The 21,013-nt window shown below is 42.8% G+C and overlaps 2 protein-coding genes across 11 annotated transcripts in view; both read right to left on the reverse strand.

The window, feature by feature from the left end:
* GABRG3 (gamma-aminobutyric acid type A receptor subunit gamma3) overlaps positions 1–10,553 on the reverse strand; it is a 298,494-nt gene extending 287,941 nt beyond the window's left edge. Inside the window, exons 1-2 of one of the 3 annotated variants that reach the window (XM_038131046.1) lie at positions 10,009–10,553; positions 6,696–6,844 (exon numbers count right to left, since the gene is read on the reverse strand). In XM_038131046.1, coding sequence (XP_037986974.1) covers positions 6,696–6,844; positions 10,009–10,061 — 202 coding nt within the window. In that variant the 5' untranslated portion in view covers positions 10,062–10,553. The remainder of the gene's footprint in view (positions 1–6,695; positions 6,845–10,008) is intronic. The other 2 variants (XM_038131038.1, XM_038131056.1) reach the window with 2 other exon arrangements.
* Positions 10,554–16,836: 6,283 nt separating this feature from the next.
* The window catches only part of GABRA5 (gamma-aminobutyric acid type A receptor subunit alpha5), a 57,796-nt gene continuing 53,619 nt past the window's right edge, over positions 16,837–21,013 (reverse strand). For all 8 annotated transcript variants that reach the window (XM_038146888.1, XM_038142635.1, XM_038140854.1 and 5 more), the window contains 3 exons: positions 20,768–20,920; positions 19,293–19,504; positions 16,837–18,376 (listed from right to left, as the gene is read on the reverse strand). In XM_038146888.1, coding sequence (XP_038002816.1) covers positions 18,074–18,376; positions 19,293–19,504; positions 20,768–20,920 — 668 coding nt within the window. In that variant the 3' untranslated portion in view covers positions 16,837–18,073. The remainder of the gene's footprint in view (positions 18,377–19,292; positions 19,505–20,767; positions 20,921–21,013) is intronic.

The following is a 21,013-nucleotide window of genomic DNA, read 5'->3' on the forward strand; positions in this document are numbered from 1 at the left end:
GTTTGTGCCATGACCTCAAAATGGCAACTAACACTAAACACCCTTGCCGTTTACAAATACTTTCTAAGAAAACTCTTTAATGACAGCATAGTCTGGGTAATCAGAGAGAGAAGGGATAAGAAGAAAAAAATTTTCGCATGTAAAAACTTTCCCTGACTCTTTCCTAACTTTCGAATCATGGCATTCAGAAAGTTTGTATGCTATACTCCCATGATCCCCTCAGATTAAAAAATACGACAGTGGAGCTATGGAAAAGAAAAGAGAATAAAAACTAACATCTTCTACATTTAGTTTTGTGTGTGACAGTTAAGACTAAGAATTAGGCAAACATTAAATGTCAACCAAACTTTCCTACCTACAATGCTATTCAAGAAAAATATTCCATCTGTGTATGCATCAAGCCAGTTCAGTAAACAGTCACTGTCAGGAAATAAAACACAAAATAAAAGTTATCTGTGTAAATTAATTATTTACATTCACAAAGATAAGGTTGCATTTTAAGAGAGCTTCCTGTTTAGTAATTGGGTAAAAGGTCTCTTTCTCCAACGCACATGCAGTACTTTTTTTCAACCCAACAGACAACACACAAGACGTAACTATTGCAAAGATACAAGTGGCTTCTTAGAAATGAGAGAAAGGAGCATTTTATATAGGCAAAGAACTGCATTACCAGGGGTAAATTATTGGCAGTAAATGATGGGGTAAATTCAGAAAAACAGTGTTTGAATACTACAATATTTCTATATATTGAAGTACAGTAAGCTTCAAATTAAAGTGTTGCTTTCCAGCATTTGACTTAAATCAGGTGATCTAAAAAAAAAAAAAGAAACTGGGGTTCTTTGGATGGAATCCAGCCCAACATTGAGTTGTAGGGCTTCAGGCTCAATGCACTGAACTAAAATTTCTCTACTTATACTTTCAGTATGGCACATTAAAATTTTACCTGAGAAAAGGATGAATAAAAAGTAGGATGTTTCCCCTGAGGGTTGAAAAGCTGCAAACCAAAGGAGGTCAGAAAGCCAAGGTAAAAATCTCCCTGTACTCAGTCCATGGTTAAGCAATTAGAAAAGCAGAATTCAGGCATGAAGAAAGCTCACTGTCAAGATCCAGTCCTAATCAGAGTTTTGAAAGAGCCTATGTTTAATGCACTGGACCAGCATCACACCACGACTATTTGTTTATGTAATCTCTTAAAACTCAAACATGTATCACAAAAACCTGAAGCAGGTATTTTGGAGTGTTCATAGATTAGTTTCCTAATTTAATTTCCTAACCTTGCTATCAATATTCTAGAAATGTTCATGGCCAACACTGCAAAAGAAAACATCAGTTTCTGAAAATGGTAGAGAATTAGAACTCCTGCAGAATCAGAAGAAATCCCTTCTACCATCCCACCTAGAACAGAGATCGTTCTCATTTTCATTGAACAGCAACCCTTTCCTCAGGAATATTCCTCTTCCTGAGGATTTCCAGTTAGATGGCTAAATGAGAACAAAAGTCTTTTCAAAGAAGACAATTCACTTCTACCCCACCCAAAAAGAAGAAAAAGGAAAGTATCAGTGAGAATAATATTTCTGATTTTTTGTTATGATTTTTTTCATTGAGCTCTCACGATATTCAGCCCTGTTTCCTACTAGGTTTTAGTCACAGCACTCTGTGTCCTCAACAACAGGTTATTCAAGTTTATTCTTCCATATAAATCTAAATTAGACTAAACTCTACAATGTTCTGCAGAGCCCAGTACTACAGAAGTTGGATCCAGGACTATGGCTTTCCCCTCCTGAGTGCTGCCATAATATAAACAGAATTTACCTCATCTCTCCTTCCCATGTGCTCTATCTTTACATACAAGTTGGCTTTCCAGGTACAACTCTCTATGATCAATGCTGAAGCAATAATGTCTCTCTCACTACTTCATGTTATAAGATGCCTGACACTGTCTTATAGACCAGCACCAAAAAAGACTTAGAGCAGAAAGTAGTAATTTGACCTTGCATGGCATTTCACAGTTTCTCTGCACTATGATCTGGAAAATATTTTGATCTTTCAGGCAATATGCAGACCTCTGTCACCACATATGGGGAAACCTAGCTGGAGCTAATTTAAAGAGCATCAGGTGTGGCAATCAGCAGCTAGCAAAAATAACCTGACAGCCTCTGTGATACTCGCCTGTGGTGCTCTTCAGGGTTCATTTCTGTGCGACATGGTAGGAAAGCAGGTCAGACAGGACAAAGATTGTGATACTGCTTTAGAACTCAAGATTTTCAATAGAATTGTGCCTAGAAAAGGACGTACTCTTTAAAAACCAACAGAGTTGTTTCCCTCAACCAACAGATTTGCTCCTTTCACACACTGAGAAACTGGTTAAATTAGTTGCAAAGAAAACTTTTAACTGCTTTGAAAGAGGACTGCTGTTAATGCTCTCAAACAGCACAGTAAAGCACATCAGACAGAGTCTGATCAGTCTTCTGTGTCTGCTGATTCAAATGAGCCCATCTATTTGTACCAGCTCCGCTTGTACCAACCTACTCAGGGTAGTGAGAGCTGCACAGCAGTATCTGAGACTGCTCTCATCTTCAGAAAGATGGCTAATGGTTATAAAGATACTGGAGGAGTAAAGAAAACCAGCATGACTCTCAAGACAGCTAGAACTGGTGGAGTCAGGATATTTCATGTTCCAAAGTGAACTTATTTGGGCTTATAAATACAAAATAAATACAGATGCCTGCCAGAGGCTGCAAAGAGCAAATAATTTTAGAGGATCCAAGAGGAAACCACGAGTTAATAGGAAGTGGCGGAAGGAAGGAAGGAAGTGGCGGAAGGAAGTGGCGGAAGGAAGGAAGTGGTGGAAGGAAGGGGCGGAAGGAAGGAAGTGGCGGAAGGAAGGAAGGAAGTGGCGGAAGGAAGGAAGTGGCGGAAGGAAGTGGCGGAAGTGGCGGAAGGAAGGAAGGAAGGAAGGAAGGAAGGAAGGAAGGAAGGAAGGAAGGAAGGAAGGAAGGAAGGAAGGAAGGAAGGAAGGAAATTTTATTAATACAGAGGAAGTAAAATTTCAGGGCCAGAACCGGGTCCTACTAAATTTCAGGATTTGTACTGATGTGACATGGGAGGAAAAAAGCACACTTGCAGAGTAGCAAGTCTTACTGCACGTAGAAAATGACGCATATCCATTAAACAGGTCTTCACTTCAAAGCACTTTGAAACAAAACACAGAATACCTGCTTACGGAAGAGATGTTAAAACCTTCATAGTTCTGAATTGGTTTAGTTTTTTTCTAGGATTGGTGCCTTTCATACCACGCAAAGGACTTGAGTATGTCAGATCTGTAATTGTAGCTGGTAAAAAAATAGGTGAAAAGATGCTTTACATCATAAAACACTTTTCTTTTTGATCTAATCAGTACATTGTCATTAGCTGTTCCGTATAAAGTGCTTTCTTTCTTTTTTTCCCAATTCAAAAAGGCATGTATTTTTTGTGGTATAATAGAAACTTTCCAGATACCACCAATAAAATAAAAACCCTCAAAAGCCATGATATTCATAGAGACAAGAAATCTGCCAAGTGTGTGGCCACAGGGGATGTAGTCAGGCATTCCCCTGCTGGTAGAACACTGCTTTGTTTCCAAAGATCAAAGGAAATCTCCTTTTAGAGAGACAGGTCCTGTTAAGGTATCACATTGCTAATAGTCTTCACAGGTTAGCTGTTTTGCCTAATATTTAGTTTGTTCAATCCACTCTTTAAAAATCCTGGCTTAGAACCTTGCAGGTGATGCCTGAAGTGCTGAGTGTAGTTTGTGCCTATGATCTGAGCAACAGTCATGGAAGCTGAGGCCAAGTATAGGCCAGGATTGGGGGGGGGGAAGAATCCTAGCCTTGCATCCAAGCAGTGACCTACACACTCTTTACAGTGGTTTAGATGTGCTTGGGTGACAGAGGAGGAAAGAGGGTAGCTAAGTGTTCACAGTGCCCTCACTGATGGCTGTACTGCTGGCCTGGAGGAGATGTGATTGCTGACGATGTCAGTGCCCACAGTAGGGCAAAAGGGCATTCAGAATATTCCTGTACCAGGTAGGACTCTAGAAAACCACAGAGAAGTCACTGCCTGTGCCAGCATGCACTTTGATATATTTCATTCACCAGTCTTCTCCTCTCCAAGGTTTTTGGCTGCAGAAGTGTCTTCCCAAGGGATCTGAAACTGGGAATCCTAACAAGTATTTCCTGGGTCTTTCTGACTGCATTCAGAACAAAGATCATTTCCTCAGGATGATAGCTAAAGCTACACACTGTTAGAAATAGTGGATTTGCAATAAAGGATTGAAAAATGAGTGAAGAGCAGCGTGACATGAAATGGTGAATGTCCCTGTCCTGTGGGTCAGACAATTTACCTGCCAGCAGTACCATGCTAATGTAAAGGCCCTAGTGAGTAGGGGACTGTATATGAGTCCTGGATTTAACCCTCAGTATTGGCTGAACCTCTGCTTGAATTTGAGAATCACTTCTCACTTCTTCTACTGGTTCACTCCACGTTTCCTCTAATTTCCAAAACACACGTTTTCTTATTGTATGGTCTATGTCACCTGGCACACTACCTTTTTTTTCCTGGTGCTCTAGCTGGCATGTATTATTCTTTAAAGTATTTGTATTAATACTGAGATCTTCAGGGCAGCAAGACAAATCTGTTGCCAGGACATGTCAACCACCTTGTTAGGAGGATAACCGGCTCCCAGATGGAAAGGAAGATGTGCTTGTGTGTGAGGCACCAGCCAGCAATTCAGGGAAGTTATCTGTAATGCCTGATTCTCTAGCATTCCCCTTGTGCTCTCCTTGCCAAATGCGACAGCTCCACAACTTCAAAAGGGCAATGTTATTTATCTGCATCAAAGGTAGGAGAGGTGCAAAGAGGAACCAGGGGAGGAAGCAGAGATGAACTAACTTCTGTAGCATTTGAACAACACTCAGCTCAGGTTCTGAAACAGCCAGATTGCTATCAAAGACAAAAAATGGCCTAGGACCAAGATGCTTGATAGAAATAGATGTAGTTGAGAACTCTAAAATCTGTTTGATATGTGAAGAGCTGTGTAATTTGACTCCTTTCTCTAAAACAGAATTTACGAAATGTTATGGAGACACAAAAGGAATTATTTTGGTAATAATGACTTCGCAGTACTGTAAGATATGTCTGACCTGTGCTGATTTTATGGCAACTGATACAGGGACTTCCATGAGTGATTACTTTGCCCCACATAAGCATAATGTAATTCACTCTGCCTTAAGTCAGGGATCTAAGGACACAGTGTACAAAATAAATAAAATAAATAAAAAAATTTGTCTGAGACTGTCTTCCAGATGTTGATATGGGTGGGAAAGTGTGTTAAAGCATCTCTCCATCAGATATTAAAGATAGCTAAATCCAGCATGACAAACTAAGTAGAGAGATGAATGTCACTTTGTGATAAAAACAGACACACCTATCAAATGTGATCTTCGTAAATACTATGGAAGATCAAAGTAATAGCTATGAAAAAGAACTAAATAGACCCTCTTTTTAATACCACAGGGTAGTCTTTGTTTTTCTGCAACTCTTGCATTATTGTGTAGCTATGAGACACTCACATTTGTAATGATGAATACATATGGATGGCTCTTACTTCCCTCTAAACCAATCCAAAGAGATCACCCAGAAAGCATAGCAATACATATGCAATTAGGAAACAATTATTTCACTAATAATTAGTGGTAGGAATTCTCCTCTAATCCCTGCAAATATTTAGGGAAAGCAAATTGTATCAGGTGATTGTTTTGAGTATTCCCCATTCTCAGTTTGTCCTGAAGCACATGCAAGGTACAGTAAATAAAAATGACAAATTCTCTCTGATTTCTGTCATACAAGCTTGCTATGAGCAAACTGAGTAGCAGTTGTGCTACAGCCATTATGCTCTCAGGGTGCAAACCGGGAAAAAAGGACATAATTGCAATAGGTGGAGCACTAAAAACAAAAAGAAAACAAAAAAAAAAAAAAAAAAAAAGAAGAAAAAAAATCCTCACAACTGGTTTGAAAACTCATTATACAAGTTAAAACAATATAATAGCCCCAGATGGTTATATGCAGGTACTTACAGGCTCTTATTTAAATTTTATACTTATATGTAGTAGTGCTATCATGAGACACTTTGATTCTATACGATTTCTTTTGGATATGTCTGCTGGTTGTGGAAGATAATCTCTGGAGTTGCCCTATACACAGGCAAATCCCAGTGCCTTATTCTCTGCATTAACGAACATAACTTTCAGGATCATATTTTGAAGAGAATAGGCCCACATTCTTCTCTTGCTGTGTCCTACTTTTTATTTTAATATGCTGAGGTTTTGTTTGCTTCTGAGAGTGTAAGATTTTCAGCATGGACTGGATGACAAAAGTGGTGTGTTCCCCTGCCAAAGACCTGCTGAATACTTAAGAACTAGCCCTTCCATATCCTTACACAAACTCTGTACAAGCCAACCAGATTGTAGGACCCTAAGCTAACACCGTATTTCCTTGTGAGAATTAGCATTTTAAAAATACTGACTTGAAAATCAACTTCAGCCAAAAAAACTTGATCTACACTTCCCCAGATATTTCTGCACACTTCCAGAGATAGTAAGATATCTACTCTGCGCCCAGAGAAGCTTATCCTCACTTGTGCAGAAAGAAGTACTTACTTCCAATATCTGGCCGCAGCTTTTTGTCATACTCTCTCAACAGCTTGTTTAGTATGAGAGTCACATCTGTATCTTGTGTTTTTGGAGCTAAAACCCATTTTTGGTTAGTTGTTCCATCTTCATATTCATCATCTTCAACCTTTCTAGAACTGCAAAACAAATGAAACAAACATATATTATTTCACATTACTAAAATAGGATGCAACAGGATGCAGCAGGATGCAGCAGGATGCAACAGGTGCAACAGGATTTTCCCATTAACAATTGTGAGTATCTGTGGATGGGTTATGATTGACAATTGTTTAGAAATTGTCTTCTGGAAGTGTCTTCAAAAAGTTATACTCTAGAAGATAATACAGCTATCAGAGTAGTATTTTATATCCTGCATTTTAATGAACCTATTCTGACTAGTTTACAGTATACTTTTACAAAGAGCGAACATCTGCAGTATTACTTTATTAATACATCAAGACAACTGATTCATCTCTTGCACAAAGGCTAATAAGAGTATTAAAAATTCAGATCTGTTAATGCTTCCTGATCATTTTATCCTATTAATAAATTATTATATTCTCAGTGCATGAATTTCAGAGTTTAATATATTACAAGGCTTAGAATTAAGAGCTCATTCCTTGAATTTGAAATGGATTATCACAAGCACACAAACACACTGAATAAATTAATCTGAATTTCCCTGCAGTTTTAGTAACTTTTTTAAAAAACAGTACTACATCAAGAGTTGCAATTTTATTTCTTTATAGGTGAATTATGTTTATTTTAAGGGTATATTAATGCAAAGGTGGTGAAACTACAGTTTGGCCAGAAATCACAACAAGAGCTATTTTCACACAAGACTAATTTCATTTGTGGAGCTTTTTGTGCATGGACTTTAAAATCTTGATTGAAGATGATATCTTCATCAGATGTATCTTTTGGTATCTTAGAAACCAAATCTGTTTGATGCCTCTCACTGGAGAAAATCTATGACAGACTGAGATGAAGTTATTAGGAGAAAAGATAACCTCAGTGATGAAACCTATTGAAGGAATTGTGTGTTATTTCAACTTGCAATTGCCCAGGGGATATGATATAATTTTGCAACATTTTTACATAAATGTCAATAATTATATGAGGTGCAAAGCAGTGGAGAATGAGAGGAACAAGCCTTGTTTGTTCATGCGATGTGCTACACACATCTGTGCAACTTTCTTTCTCTCCCTCTCCTTTTCTCCACTATGACACCAGTGTATTTTAAAACACCTCAGATGTCCAGAAGACAATAAATACTCTATGTGAACATTAAAAAAAACCTGATACAAATATAAAAATTTAATCACAGAGCATCATCAACCCTCACATTGCTCGAAGACCACTATTTGAGAACATAATGAAACTTTAAACTGAAACTGCTTTACAGCCAATATGCCCCTAAAGATTAACCATTAATCACTTAACATGACCTCACAATCTGCAATTGCTGTAGGCACAATTTCTATATAAAAATAATTTTTAAACCTAGACCTTGGGGATTTTCTGAAGAGAGCTCATACAACTGAGTTGTAAAAGTAGAGAAAACTTAGGATGAAATTTTGAATAGACAACCACTACTTTTCTGTTATTGGGCTGTATTTATTACAAACTAGACTTTTTTTTTTTTCTTTTTATAATTCACCCAATGAGCATTGAAAAAACTCAAGAGGATTTGGGGAGAATTTTTTTTCCATCACATTCATGATAAGCTCTGTGTTTTAATACTGCTGTCACAGAACCATTCTCAAAGGAGGCATCATCTCCAAACATACATGGTTGATATTTCCGAGCTGAAGCTCTGCAGTGGTGCTGAATTGCTGATAGCAAAGAAGGACAAATCATATGTCTTTTTCTGCTGCAGCCACCACAACTTTACCACAGGCATTCAGACTGCTTCTGGAAATGAGAACTGAGTTCAAGTAGTATCATGATTCCTATTTCAGGGAGATGCTCCTTTAAAACAAGTCACTAACAAGAGTCTAACGAAGCTCTGGCAGACCTTTTAGATCCCCTCACTCTAGAAGCTTCTTTCCTAGAAAGTATCTCCAAACCATTTAAATCCCTATCTTCTACATTAAGATTAGAGGTGGAAGAGGTTTCACAGTGGATCAGACTAATACACTACACACATATTTTTCAAGCTTTTTTGCTTTCTTCCCTAAGAAGTTATTATTTCCCTTCCATTGTTTGTCTCTACATAGTTAAAGCAATAGCGCTCCTTCAAGGCAGTTGAGATTCCATTTTTTTTTTTTAACCCTACAGGTGGCTGCCAATACTTCTCATATTCCTGTGATCCAGAGAAATAACTACAGGGTGATGACAAGCCAGTCTCAAACTAGGAAGGAAGAAAGGCTATATGCCTTTCCCCAACTCTTCATCAGTTTTGATTCTGAAAGGAGACAGACAAGAGACTGTGCATAAAGTGCAGGGGAGGAAGTCTAGAAAACTCTGAGAGGTTGTCAATAAGGGTTTAATTCCTGCAATAGGTGTGTCCCACATTTGCTGTGGAGGCTGGCATGAAGCATCCCCTAGTTCCTGTGGGGATTTAGGAGATAGACACCACTCAGGTGCAGAGCAGGCTGCCAAGGAGGACAGGGGAAGGCCTTTGAGCATGCCTGTAGCCTGGTTTGTAGTGGTTCCTACAGTGGGGAGCTGAGCTGACCCCTCTACCTGGGTTATTCTGTGAGGGTGTACGACAGCCCCGGACAACCAAAAAGACCGAAGTCCAAAAGGTCAGGGCTGACGCTGCCGGCTGTGACCCTCTGGCTCAAAGAGTGGATACCGGACCCCCGCCGGGCAGACCCTTCCCGGCCCTGAGGCGGAGACCAGGGGCTCACGCATCCCGCGGCTCATCCCTCACGCCGCCGCCGCCCGCGGATCCCCCGGGGTGGCGTGGAGGGAAGCCGGGGACGCGAGGGGAGCCCGGGCAGCTCCAGCCGCCGTCCCACCGGGCGCCGGCAGCCGCCCGAGGGGGAAACTTTCCGCCGGGCCGGCTCAGAACAGGGCCCTCGCGGGCGACCTCCGGCTTCACGCGGGGCCGGGAAGGGACGGCGGCCGTGCCACCGCCCCGGGCGCACCGCGGAGCCGGGCGCGTCCCGGGATGGGAGCGGAGTGAGCCGTGTTTGGGAACAGAGCCCCGGCACGGCGCGGAAGGTGGGGAGAGCCCACTGTTCTTCCTGGGTGCCGAATACTGTGCAAACTCCGGCAAATGGGACTTCAGCCCTCCAGCCCCAGTGCAGAGAGGAGAGGGGCTGGAGGGGAGGCGAGGGGAGCGCAGACTTACCAAGCGTGGAACACTGAGAGGAGGAAGAAAACCGGCAGGAGCTTAGCGGACATGGTCCGGACAGCGCTGGCCAGGTGAGAGGTGTGGCAGGATGAAGGAAACGTTGCAGAATGTTCACATGGAAGGGAGAATGAGGCAGTTGAGGTAAAGGTCTGAGCCTCTCCTCCTCTGTATTCTCAGCTTAATACCCTGAAGAAAACACTCTCTTCCACAACGCTCCGAGAAGGGAGGGGGGAGGCGAGAGGGAAAAGAGAAAAAAAAAAAAAAAAAAGCAGAAGTGGAACGAGGGAGAAATCCCCAGCGGAGAGCGGAGCGGCCAGGTATAAATCAGGCTCCGCGGGCTGACAGGTGTCCAGCGGGCACGGAGCTGCGGCGCTTTGTCCCCTTTGCCGGCAGCCGGTGGCCGGGTGCAGCGGCGCGGCCTCTGCCGCTGCCCGGGCTGGCGCTGGCCGTGCCCCCCGGGCGGTGCACAGCGCGGAGCAGCCCGGGCCCCGGCGGGCCGCGGGTGCCGCGGGGCGGGCCGGGCCGGGCCGGGCCGGGAGGGGGGCGGGCAGGGGCGGGGGGAAGGGGCGCACCTTGCCCCCCCCGCGGAGCGCCTGCCCGCAGCCAGCCCCGCAGCGCGGCACCAGAGCGCTGCCGGGGACCGCCCCGCATCGGAGAGCACCTCGTCCCCGCTCCCTGCCCAACAGGTTCCCGCCTCGCCGGCGACTGGAGGAGCCGGGAAGTGAACCCTGCCCCCGCCCCAGCGGGCGCACACACACGCACACAAGAGAGGGGGAGCAGCAAACCCGGCAGCCGCAGATAGTCGGCAGCCGGGAGGTCTCCCCGACATCAGCAGCCCGATGCCCCAGACAGGGTGTCCGGTGGAAGGATCCCCGTGGTGTTTTGCGGGATGCCCTCACGCCCAAACCCCACAATTACTTGCCGAAAGCCCCCCCACCGCCCGGGACTGGAGGTGCTCTCTTCACAAGGAGGGAGAGGGGTCGGATGCTGGTCTCGGGTTGATCGGAGCGACGGGCAGTCCGATGTACACAGAGGCGCAGATCCATGTAATCGGTGCGGCTGCTTACAGGGACAGATAGACAAACGCAAGGCACTGTGTTTCGGTACGCCTCTGTGGTGGATGCATGCAGAAGTTTGCATGCACTGTGTATGAATACATTTATATGCACAAGGTATGCCAGAAAAATGTATACACGGAGAAAAGAAGAGGTCTACACGATCCTGTAGACCAGGTTACGTGGACTTATGTGTACATTGTGAACTTTGGAGTAAATTAGGTTTTTCTGCTGTGAGAATTCAGTAATGAGACAACAGTCAAGTGTATTCAGGGCAAAAATAGTTTGGGTTTGGACAACTTTTGTCTTTCTACTCCACTAGGAACAGCACAGTGATTTTTAGCGACTTCAGTTCTTTTCAGGTGTATGGAGCTTTGCTCCAGGCATCAGAGTAATTGGAATATTCCCCTTTGTTTTCAGAATGGGGAGTCACACAATTTCACTTACATAATGCTAATTGGAAAATAAAAAACTGCCAGAGGTACAGCGAGTCACCGCTTTCCTGTGATCAGAAATCCCGGGAGTGTAAATCTCTGTTTCCCTCTTCCTTAGACATAACTAAGGGAGAGTTATGTCCTGGGGGAGTCATTTTTATTTGTTTAATAAAAAAAAAAAATCTGCTGGAAGATGCAGTCTTGCTTTTAGAATAACTCCTACATGATGCTTAGAAGAGCTGGCTACAGGGAGTTCTGTTCCCGAAGTTAATTTTTGAAGGAACGACACAGCTTAAGGAAAAGCTGTCGTGAGTCAGGCAATTAACTCTCAGTAATTCACTTTAGGGGTTTTCTTTCAACCTTTCGGGTTTTGTTGTGGGTTTTTTGGGTTTTGTTTTTGTTTTTTGGGGTTTTTTTTGTTGTTTTTTTTTTTTTTTCTCAAACTAAACGCCTCTTTACTAGATTATACAGCAGTTCTTTCGTGTTTACTTTGTCTAATTGCAGTTACCGTGAATTGCTAATAATCATTTGTTTCAAGGCTTCTGCGCTTTTCGGTCCCCAGCAGAGAGCGGGTGGAAACCAGGCCGCCTGCTGCCCTGAGAAAATGAGGAAGGGAACGGACGGTGAATGCTCGGGGGTTGCCTGGATTTCACCAGGAATATCTATGCTGACGGTCAAGCAGCACGCCGACCCGCTGGTGTGAAGTTTGCGGGAACGCCGGCGCTGTGGGGCGGGCGGGAGCCGGGACGGGGCGAAGCGGGGAGCCGCCGCCTCCAGCGACCCGAGGAAGCCCCGGCGGCACGGGCTTTGGCACCGCCGCACGGCGATAGTCCGCAGCCACTTGAACGTTTCCTGAAAGCTGCTGCTTATGCAAACATCATTTAGGGCTCCCAGGTGCCCACGTCCCGGCTCGCAGCGCCCGCGCGTTTGGAAAGCAAGGGCGGGAAGCGCCCGACATGCAAGGAAGGGTTTCCCCTGCGCTGGCCATATAGAAAAATGTGTGTATTCACACACACACACTCAATTTGAATAAATAAAAGCTTAGCCCGGCCTCGGCAGCCGTGCCGGAGGGCCCAGCAGCGCGAAGAGCTGGGGCGGAGCTGCAGCCCCGGAGAAGGCTGCGGCGGCCCGGGCCGGGGGAGCTCGCTTCGGCTGGGGGCCGCCGTGCCTCCGCCACCTCCCGGGCGGGCAGCACGAGTGAGCCAGACAGCAGGTGGCAGAAAGAGCCGGAGGAGAAACACGCCAGCGGCGATTTACGATGAGAAATGGCGAGGGCAGGTCCAGCTCCGCGTCCCCGCTCTCGGCGGCCCTGGTCCGCCGGGACCCCCGGGAAGGATGGGAGGGAGCCGGGGCTGGCTTCCCCGCCGCGGCGGCTCCGTCGGGCGCCGCTCCGCCTCTTCCTCGCCCGCCAGCCCCATCCCGCCCTCAGCGCATCCTGGAGCGGTGGCGGGATCCTCTGGCGGCGGCGGCGGGAAGCGCGAGGAATCGGGCCAGGTCCCCCGCCCCGCGCTGCCTCCAGCCGGCGGCAGAGCGCTCGGTTACCCCTGCGTCGTGACCGGAACTTCATGTGACCATCGAGTCACTCAGACCTCAAGAAAGACCCTCACAGTGTCCCCGCTTTCCTTGCAGAGTGTCAGAAGTCCCCAAGGCTCGATCGGAGCAATACGGTTCATTGATTAGTGTAGTGACTCCTTCTCCTCGGGCTGTAAGAAAAGTTGATATTTAAGGTTTTCTTTCTGTTGTCCTCGGTGTGTTAATGCCAAAGGGATACTGAAGCACCACTCTTCATTACACCTCATGCCTCGTTCATTTCTGCTCCTCCTCTTCATACTCACATCCTTTCATTTTACTTTTAAGCACACACTCTGCCTCTGCTGAGCCTTTCAAGTTGTATATTCTGGTAAGGGTCATGGTTATCCAGCACAGGCTTTAACAAAAAGAACATTTTATCATGCCATGTGATGACAGTAAAATGCTTATGTTCTCAGTAATAATCTCCAGCACAACAAAATGCGTCCACATTTTAACTTACCTTTCACTGCACTTTCACAGAAGGTGAGTATCTTTTCAACCTGAGGGATACCTCTGTGGTATGTCCTGTGCAGTGGGGAAGTATGAGTCTCTGAAAGTAGCTGTGCAGGAAGCTAGCTAACATAAATAAGGGAGGAAATGCCAAAGAAGGGAATGGGACACATGGATCAAATTCCTTGCTTGCTAGAACTGGGAGCCCCATCTCAAGCGCTGAATAGTTTGGGCACCTGAATTTTCTGAGATTCAGTGTAGAAGGAGAGCTCTACTAGTGGTTTTCCTGGCAGTGCTCCTATATACCATGATAAGCACAGAAGGGAACTGGGGCTGCTCTGAGACAAGGAAGAACCTGAAATCCATACCCTACAGCTCCTGAAGTCCTCCAGATGAAGGCTTATTAGAGATTTCTAAGAAGCTTGAGCCAGTTTATTCTGCCTGAAGGTCTCTGTTGCTCCTGCTAGAGCCTTTAGGTAGGAAGTTGAACCTCAGAGGTCGCAACAATTTCTGTGTGCTCTCAGTTCTGTCCTTCAGCACAGGGCTCTCTGCTCTCTGGCTCATGGGCAGAATACCTCTGGATGCTGCCATGCTGCAGCTTTTCAGCAGCTTTGTGTAGACTTCTGGCAGAAGCATGGGCATCCAGGGCAAGCAGGGCTGCTCCTCTGGGGCAGGCCACCCTTGAGCACTTGTCCTGAGAACATCAAATACACCAGCCCTCAGTGAATGAAGAAATGAAGAACTGAGCCCAGATCCACTGAGGCCAAAACTCCCTTGGTGTCTGGCTCCAACATTTATTATCATTTATGTGTTAAGTTATAGTGGGTGGCTGCCCTCTGTGTAGTAATTCTCCTGCCTACAAATCCAGCCTATCATTGTTGGTCCAGTCCATTGCAATATATCAGGATTTCTCAAAATCTCTCCAAATTCATCTAACTGAAATTAGTCGGTATCTTCAATCAATATTCTTACCTTTTACTTTGCTTTTAGCCAGGGACTAATTTAAGCAGCAACTTTTAAGACATTATGACTGTGAGAAGTGATAATTGCTTTTGAGGATGGCACTGAAAAGGAAATAATGCATTACAGAATGGGACACTTACACTTCAGTCTAAATTAGGGGTAATCCTTGGAAGATCCTTCAAAAGTCCTTCGGGCTTCATAAAGTCTAACTTCCAATCTTTCTATCTTCTCAAAATTGAACAAATCTCTATAACAACATAGTGGAAAATGCAAAATTGGTAAAGTAAGGATGTCATCTGAGAGTCACTATGCAATGACCATACTTAACTGTTTGTAGTGAGATAAAAACATATTAAAAATTAGAAAGGATTCAAGCAATTTTATAATTTCAGTGTCAATTCCGATCTGAGAAGCAAGGGTATTAGGGGAAATACATCCTTATTACAAAGAACTTTATCTCCAGATTTAAAAAATCTGCAAGTGCTACATTCATCTTCTCTGGATAAAATGAAGAGCAAAACAGTTTAATTAATTTTTCTTCAAAGTTTAACTTAGATGTTGAGCAAGAATTTTTGAAAGATGAGATTATTTCATAAAATCATTACTTCCTCAATTTTGTATAAATATGTTCAGTTATTCCACAGAGGGCACATTCCATTTAGAAAAAAGCAGAATACAACTCAAGATAAAAGAAGAGGGTTCAGCTTTAGAAAATACATTGTTGCTTAAATTCATCCTTGAAGTAAGCTGGTAGAGCTCAAATATGAGAAGTTAAAAATTTCTTCCATTGTATTTGACTTGTTCTATCATTCTTAGTGGGCGCAAGGAAGGAAATTTGGCAGCAGCCTGCACACACTTCCCCTGCAGTGCTGTATTGTTATAATTCACTTCTCAACTCTTTTTCATGAAAGCACACATGAAAAAATCAATGAGAAGCAATTCCTATTTTTTACTCCCTTTGGCCATGACTACGTTGTGAGGCGGCTGTGTCCTGCAGGGTCCTTGTTCACCCGTGCTGGGGACAGTGACACAGCTGACTCCATTCCCGAAAGCCCAAGCTACTTCCATGGGATACCAGGTGAAGTTGATGCACGTCCAGATACCACCCCAGCCTGGGGCAGGACAAAGCCAAGGTGATTTGCTTGAGCCAGAACCTGGAGAATGCTCCTGTCTCCCACAGTTCAGATACCATCTTAGTGAATAGTGATCTCCCATACAAACAGTTCCACTGACTGTGGAGAGATTTGGATTGTGAGGTAGGATATAATGCGAGGCAATAACATTCAAGTATTCCAGCCTGGAATGTATCAGCTTATTGAAACATGTTCCAAACTATGGGACACCTAGTGTTCATGCATAAGCACATGCTGCAGGTACACCCAAATTTGATGAAGATTACTTTCCATGTAAATATAGATCAGATTTAGAGATCCTTTCACTGAGTCCTGCAATGGAGACCAGGAAATAATGCTGTAATACAGAGTAATAGTCAGACCTGTGTGTAAGCAGATAAAACAACGTACAGAAACTCTCTGGGGAGACTCCAGAACTGGCCTGGAGAAGATGCTACTCAAAGATGGCTCTGAGTTTCTCATTCACAAAACTCAGTCATGTAATTCTTGGAGTTTCTCCCCTAAAGAAATAGCCAAGGGACTTTATTTATAAAGTTTTGTCTTGCAATAAGCCCTGCAATTTTCCATGGTTTTTGATCCCTGAGGGGCCAAAGGGATCCCCCAAAGGGATGATGAACAAGGAGGTGTGTGGCTGCTCAAAGACACAGAGGCAGGCTACATGAAAACAGAGATCCACATCCTCACCTCAGATCAGGCTAGCACTGAACAGATGGGTGTGCCCCCTCCCTTGCTCCTGTTTATCAGCATCCAGTCACTTGCTCAGTCCCATGGCTTCTCTATTGCCCTCAAGAATTTATGAATTTCTCACTCCACAGCATCAAACAAAAAGCTTCAAAAAACAATAGACATATGAGATTTTTTTTCTCGGCAATTTTTAGGAATTAAAGGTTTGAAGAGAAAGTAGTAAAGATGCCAGACAACTCCCCAGTCCCAGACGAGACCCTCACCTCAAAGTGAAACATGAACTCTCCACTCTGTCCCCAAAAGATCATGGGATTGTTGCTCCATAGCTGGATAGCACCAAATTCTGCAACAACTCAATTCACTGTGTTCAATCAAGGCATGTCCCTTTCTGGGCAACAGGGAGGATATGTCACGTGTGTACGCGTGACTGAGTGTGTGCATGTGTGCTTTCCAGTTAATTCTTCAGCTTCTCTGGTGTGCTCTTTGGTCTTTCTTAAAGGACAACCCGTATAAGAATGACATTTTGCAATCAAATGTTGAATGCATTTTTTATTTAAACATTAAGATTTAATTACAAAAGCTTCTGGAACAATTAAAGGATGCCAAGGAGGAAAGAGCTGAAAACTCAGACTGCATTTTCTCATTCATTGTGAAAGCAAAACACATTGTCAGCAGCAAGGCGTTTTATAGAAAAGTTTCAGATGGACAGTACAAAGACCTTTCTGTCAATATTGTCACTGAAACACCTTGCTGTCATGAAGCACATCTTTTTTTTTTTTCTGATCACACTTTCTAGTGTTGGCTGATTGATTTTTGCAGTGGGAAACAAGTAATAATTATTGCAGAGTTATTGTAATTCTTTTCTGCTAATCTCTGCTAATATAATGCAGTCTTATTCTTGGAAAAATCTCCAAACATAATTTACTTTACCCTGATAAAATGTCTGCTGCTGTTGTTAGAAGTTTTATTAGCACAAATATGTTCCTAATCTATGTTAATTTCATGCAATATAATTCCTAATTTTTGGAATAAATACTGAGAATCATTAGAGAGACTTCTTTGGAATGCAAAATCCAAACAAATTTTGTATTTTCGTTTAAGGGCAAGATTCCATCATCTTTATTTACATAAGTAGCATCCTGCTCCCTGTGTTATTTCACTGCAAACTAGAGTCTCAAGCAGTGAAAATCATCATAGTCCCATTAGGATTTACTGCATTGTATTAAACATCCAGTGAAAATTGGGCTGAGCAGTTTTGTCTATGGAGTAATGCACTACCTGTAACTGGTAAAGGTGCTCAAACATAGCCCTGCACTTAATAATTTGGCACATTTACAACTGGCGTTACTCAGTAACTTATCAGATGACAATAGTGGAGCTCTTCTGTAAAATATAGGTTAAGCCCATATTTGTATGACTGTACATCTGAAGTATAAAAACCACGATATGTAGTACACTTGAACAGTTAAAAAATATAACTTATTTTATTTGTAAACTATCAATGCAAGATACTCAGCAGCAAAGAAGCCATGTTCAATGTCTTCTGATCTTTTATAAAGATCCATTGCTGTAAGTAATATAATCGTCTCCAAAACATCTGAGGTTACATGTAGAAACAATCAAGGCAATATTATTTGTACATATTATTAAACATGCAAAAAACTTCCTGAAGAATATTGCCCAAACGTAGAAAGTCATCTGGATCTCAAATTTTCCTTGGTAGCATCTGCTTTGTAAGTATGGCTCACATGTGGCTCCCGAGTACTTCAGTTTATTTTGGAGAATTGGCACCTTTAATAACAGGCTCCCTATTCAAATATGTGGCCCAGTAAACTAAGTTAAAAGTTCCAAACAGCACTGGAAAAATTATCCGGGACATTTTGTCAATCTTACTGATGCTGTTGTAAGTCTTTTTGCTTTCAGCAGGCTTTTCCTCTGCAGGCTTCACTGGAGCAGATGTAGTGTTTGAGATGACAGCTGGGGCTGAGTCCTTTGGCATGTTTGGTGCAGGAGTCATCTTCCCGGTGCTGTAGGTATTAGTTGGTTTATTTCCCAGCAAGTTGCGCTCTTTTTTCTGCAGCGTAAAGAACAAAATGTTATACCACAAGAACAGAAAGTGGAAACGATCTCAAGAGACTGACCCAAAAAGCTGAGCACCATAACCAATCACACCTGTTCAGTCCAGTTGGCTATTCTGACTTTGACTACCAAACAGATGTTTTTGCCTTGGTTTTGTAGCCCTTACTCAAGTGGGACTTTCCCTGATGGGAGAAAGCTGCAACTCACTGGCTGCACCCATATTCCACCTGGCATGTGCATTAGCAGTTTCTTTTGTCAGTGAGATGTAGTGTAGCATCTGAAGAGGGTGCTGCCCCATGGACAGCTGACAAGATGTGAACCTCATTTCCCCAGCTGCTGCAAAGGGTGTGGGGAAGGGCTCATTGCCCCTGCCAGCTTGGCCTCTTTGGGATATCTGTGGGTATGAGCTCTCTAGGAGATGATTTACTAAGAACCAGTCCTATCCCAAAAGTTTCATTTCAGCATGAAACTCAAAAGTCTGTGTTTTCACAGAACTAGTCTGTGGTTCCTTTTTTTACTATGGTGGGACCCCGACTCATGTAGCTCAATGTGAGCATTGTTATTTATTTAGGAAAGCATACAGGGACTACTCTGCAGAGACATGTTTCATGGTGTATGTCCGCTATTATCAGAAGTCTGATCACTGAAATCCCATGTCCTGCATACTCAATGGCCAATGTGCTTCTGTAAGCAGTCCTCTTCATACAGATGATAGAGACTGGTAGTCTATCTCTGTGAAGGGAAGGCACCGTATTTCCTTGCAAATTTTTCTTTACAGGAAGGTAAAAGTATGTCATCAGGTAATTAAATACCTTTTTCAGAAAGAAGCTGAAAACTGACCATTCAGTTATTTAAACTATACTGAATACCTGCTTTTTATTTTAGGTATTTAAAAAATGTAAGTTAAGCACCTTGATTTTTGCAGCTTCCTGGGCTTTTTTGCCATCCCATGCCCAACTCCTCTTGGTGAAATAGTTGACTGTTGCAAATTCAATCAATGCCGAAAATACAAAGGCATAGCAAACAGCTATAAACCAGTCCATTGCAGTAGCGTAGGCCACTTTTGGCAGAGAGTTACGAGCACTGATACTTAAGGTGGTCATGGTGAGGACTGTTGTTACTCCTGCAAAGAAAAAAAATATCAGTAAGAGATCATTTTGCTAACCCTTATAGGATCCCAGATGAGTTATGAGCAGGTCCCAGTTCAGCAGGATATCTAAGAAGGCCACATGAAGTCAATCAGTGTTTGTATATAATGGTATGAAAGAATAAGAAAAAATGAAAGCCTTCACCCTCAGATATTTTATTCTATGGAGTTCTGGTTAGTTCTAGCTGTAGTGTGTTTAAATAAGGATTTAAGGGTAACATAGGCCCTGGGTTTATAACTGTCAGAATGAAGTGGGATTACTTATTTTGTTCTCCTACACACAGATTGCATGTTTAAAATTGTTGACTGTTACTGGTTTCCTTGACTGTAGCTTCTCCTTTCCCATATGACAGTAAATGACAAACAGCCAATGCTTTCATTTGTGGGAAGATTTCCCCAAGATCAAAAAACTCAACTCTCAGTTACAGCTTTGTAAACCTAGAGTAAGTCAGCAAAGTGATGCTACTACCTGTATTCTCTCCATACAACTTGCTGAGCTGATTTTTGAACAAAGCTGCCAACTGACTTCAGGAGGCTGGTACAGGCTGGCTCCTTTCAAATATCTGAACAAAGTTTTACTTAATAATTAATTGTTCCAACTCCCCTTGTTTTTCATCTAGTAAAAATCTTGTATTTCATCAACCTTCACTAGAGAAAGTGCTTATTTTCTGCAGCCTTCTAGGGATAAACCAAGTAATTTAATGACACCCCAAAGGTTTTTTCCATAACAGTTTCTTCAGTAAATATACATTTTCTAAATGCAAAGTCATATTAATTTGTTTGATGGTAATAGAGATAATTGTCAGTAATTAACCTCTACATGGTTTTCCCAGATAAACATCCTACAACGAAGATAAACAAAATGTCTTGAAGTGATATCTGCTTCAAATGCTTAGCTAGGGTACACATTAAGTATGATAATCTGTATGTCTTTTTTTCTAAACCATCCAGCATCTACCAAATGGAAAAATCCCAACACAAATCACACTAATCTGATTCTTCTATCTTCTGTCCTTAATTTTCACATAATTGATTGACCAATTTCTGTCATAACTTTACAAAAACAGTCCAGACAAGGATTTTAAATCGATTTTGAGTTTAAACTGGAAGAGAATGAGAAAACATTTACAACATCTCAAGCAGAAATAATCAGCAGTGAACTGTGATTTTACTACAGCAAATAATTTTCACAAGCCACAAAGATCCTATCTGTGTCCTAGGAGAAAGTGGGATACTCACCAAAGACAGTTCTAGCAGGGACAGATTCTCTGTTTAGCCAAAACGACACTTGCGATAGGATCACAGTCATAATGCAAGGAAGGTACGTTTGGATGACAAAATAACCAATTTTTCTTTTCAGATGAAAATGGGCTGTCATAATAGTATATTCACCTAGAAGAAAAAAAATGTGCATTTGAGTAAAATAAGGAAGGCTGACTGATTTAGGGACTGAATGAGGCCAGTTCCAACCCTCCATTTGAGGAT

The sequence above is a fragment of the Motacilla alba genome, chromosome 1, assembly GCF_015832195.1.
Source record: "Motacilla alba alba isolate MOTALB_02 chromosome 1, Motacilla_alba_V1.0_pri, whole genome shotgun sequence".
NCBI classification, from domain to species: domain Eukaryota; kingdom Metazoa; phylum Chordata; class Aves; order Passeriformes; family Motacillidae; genus Motacilla; species Motacilla alba.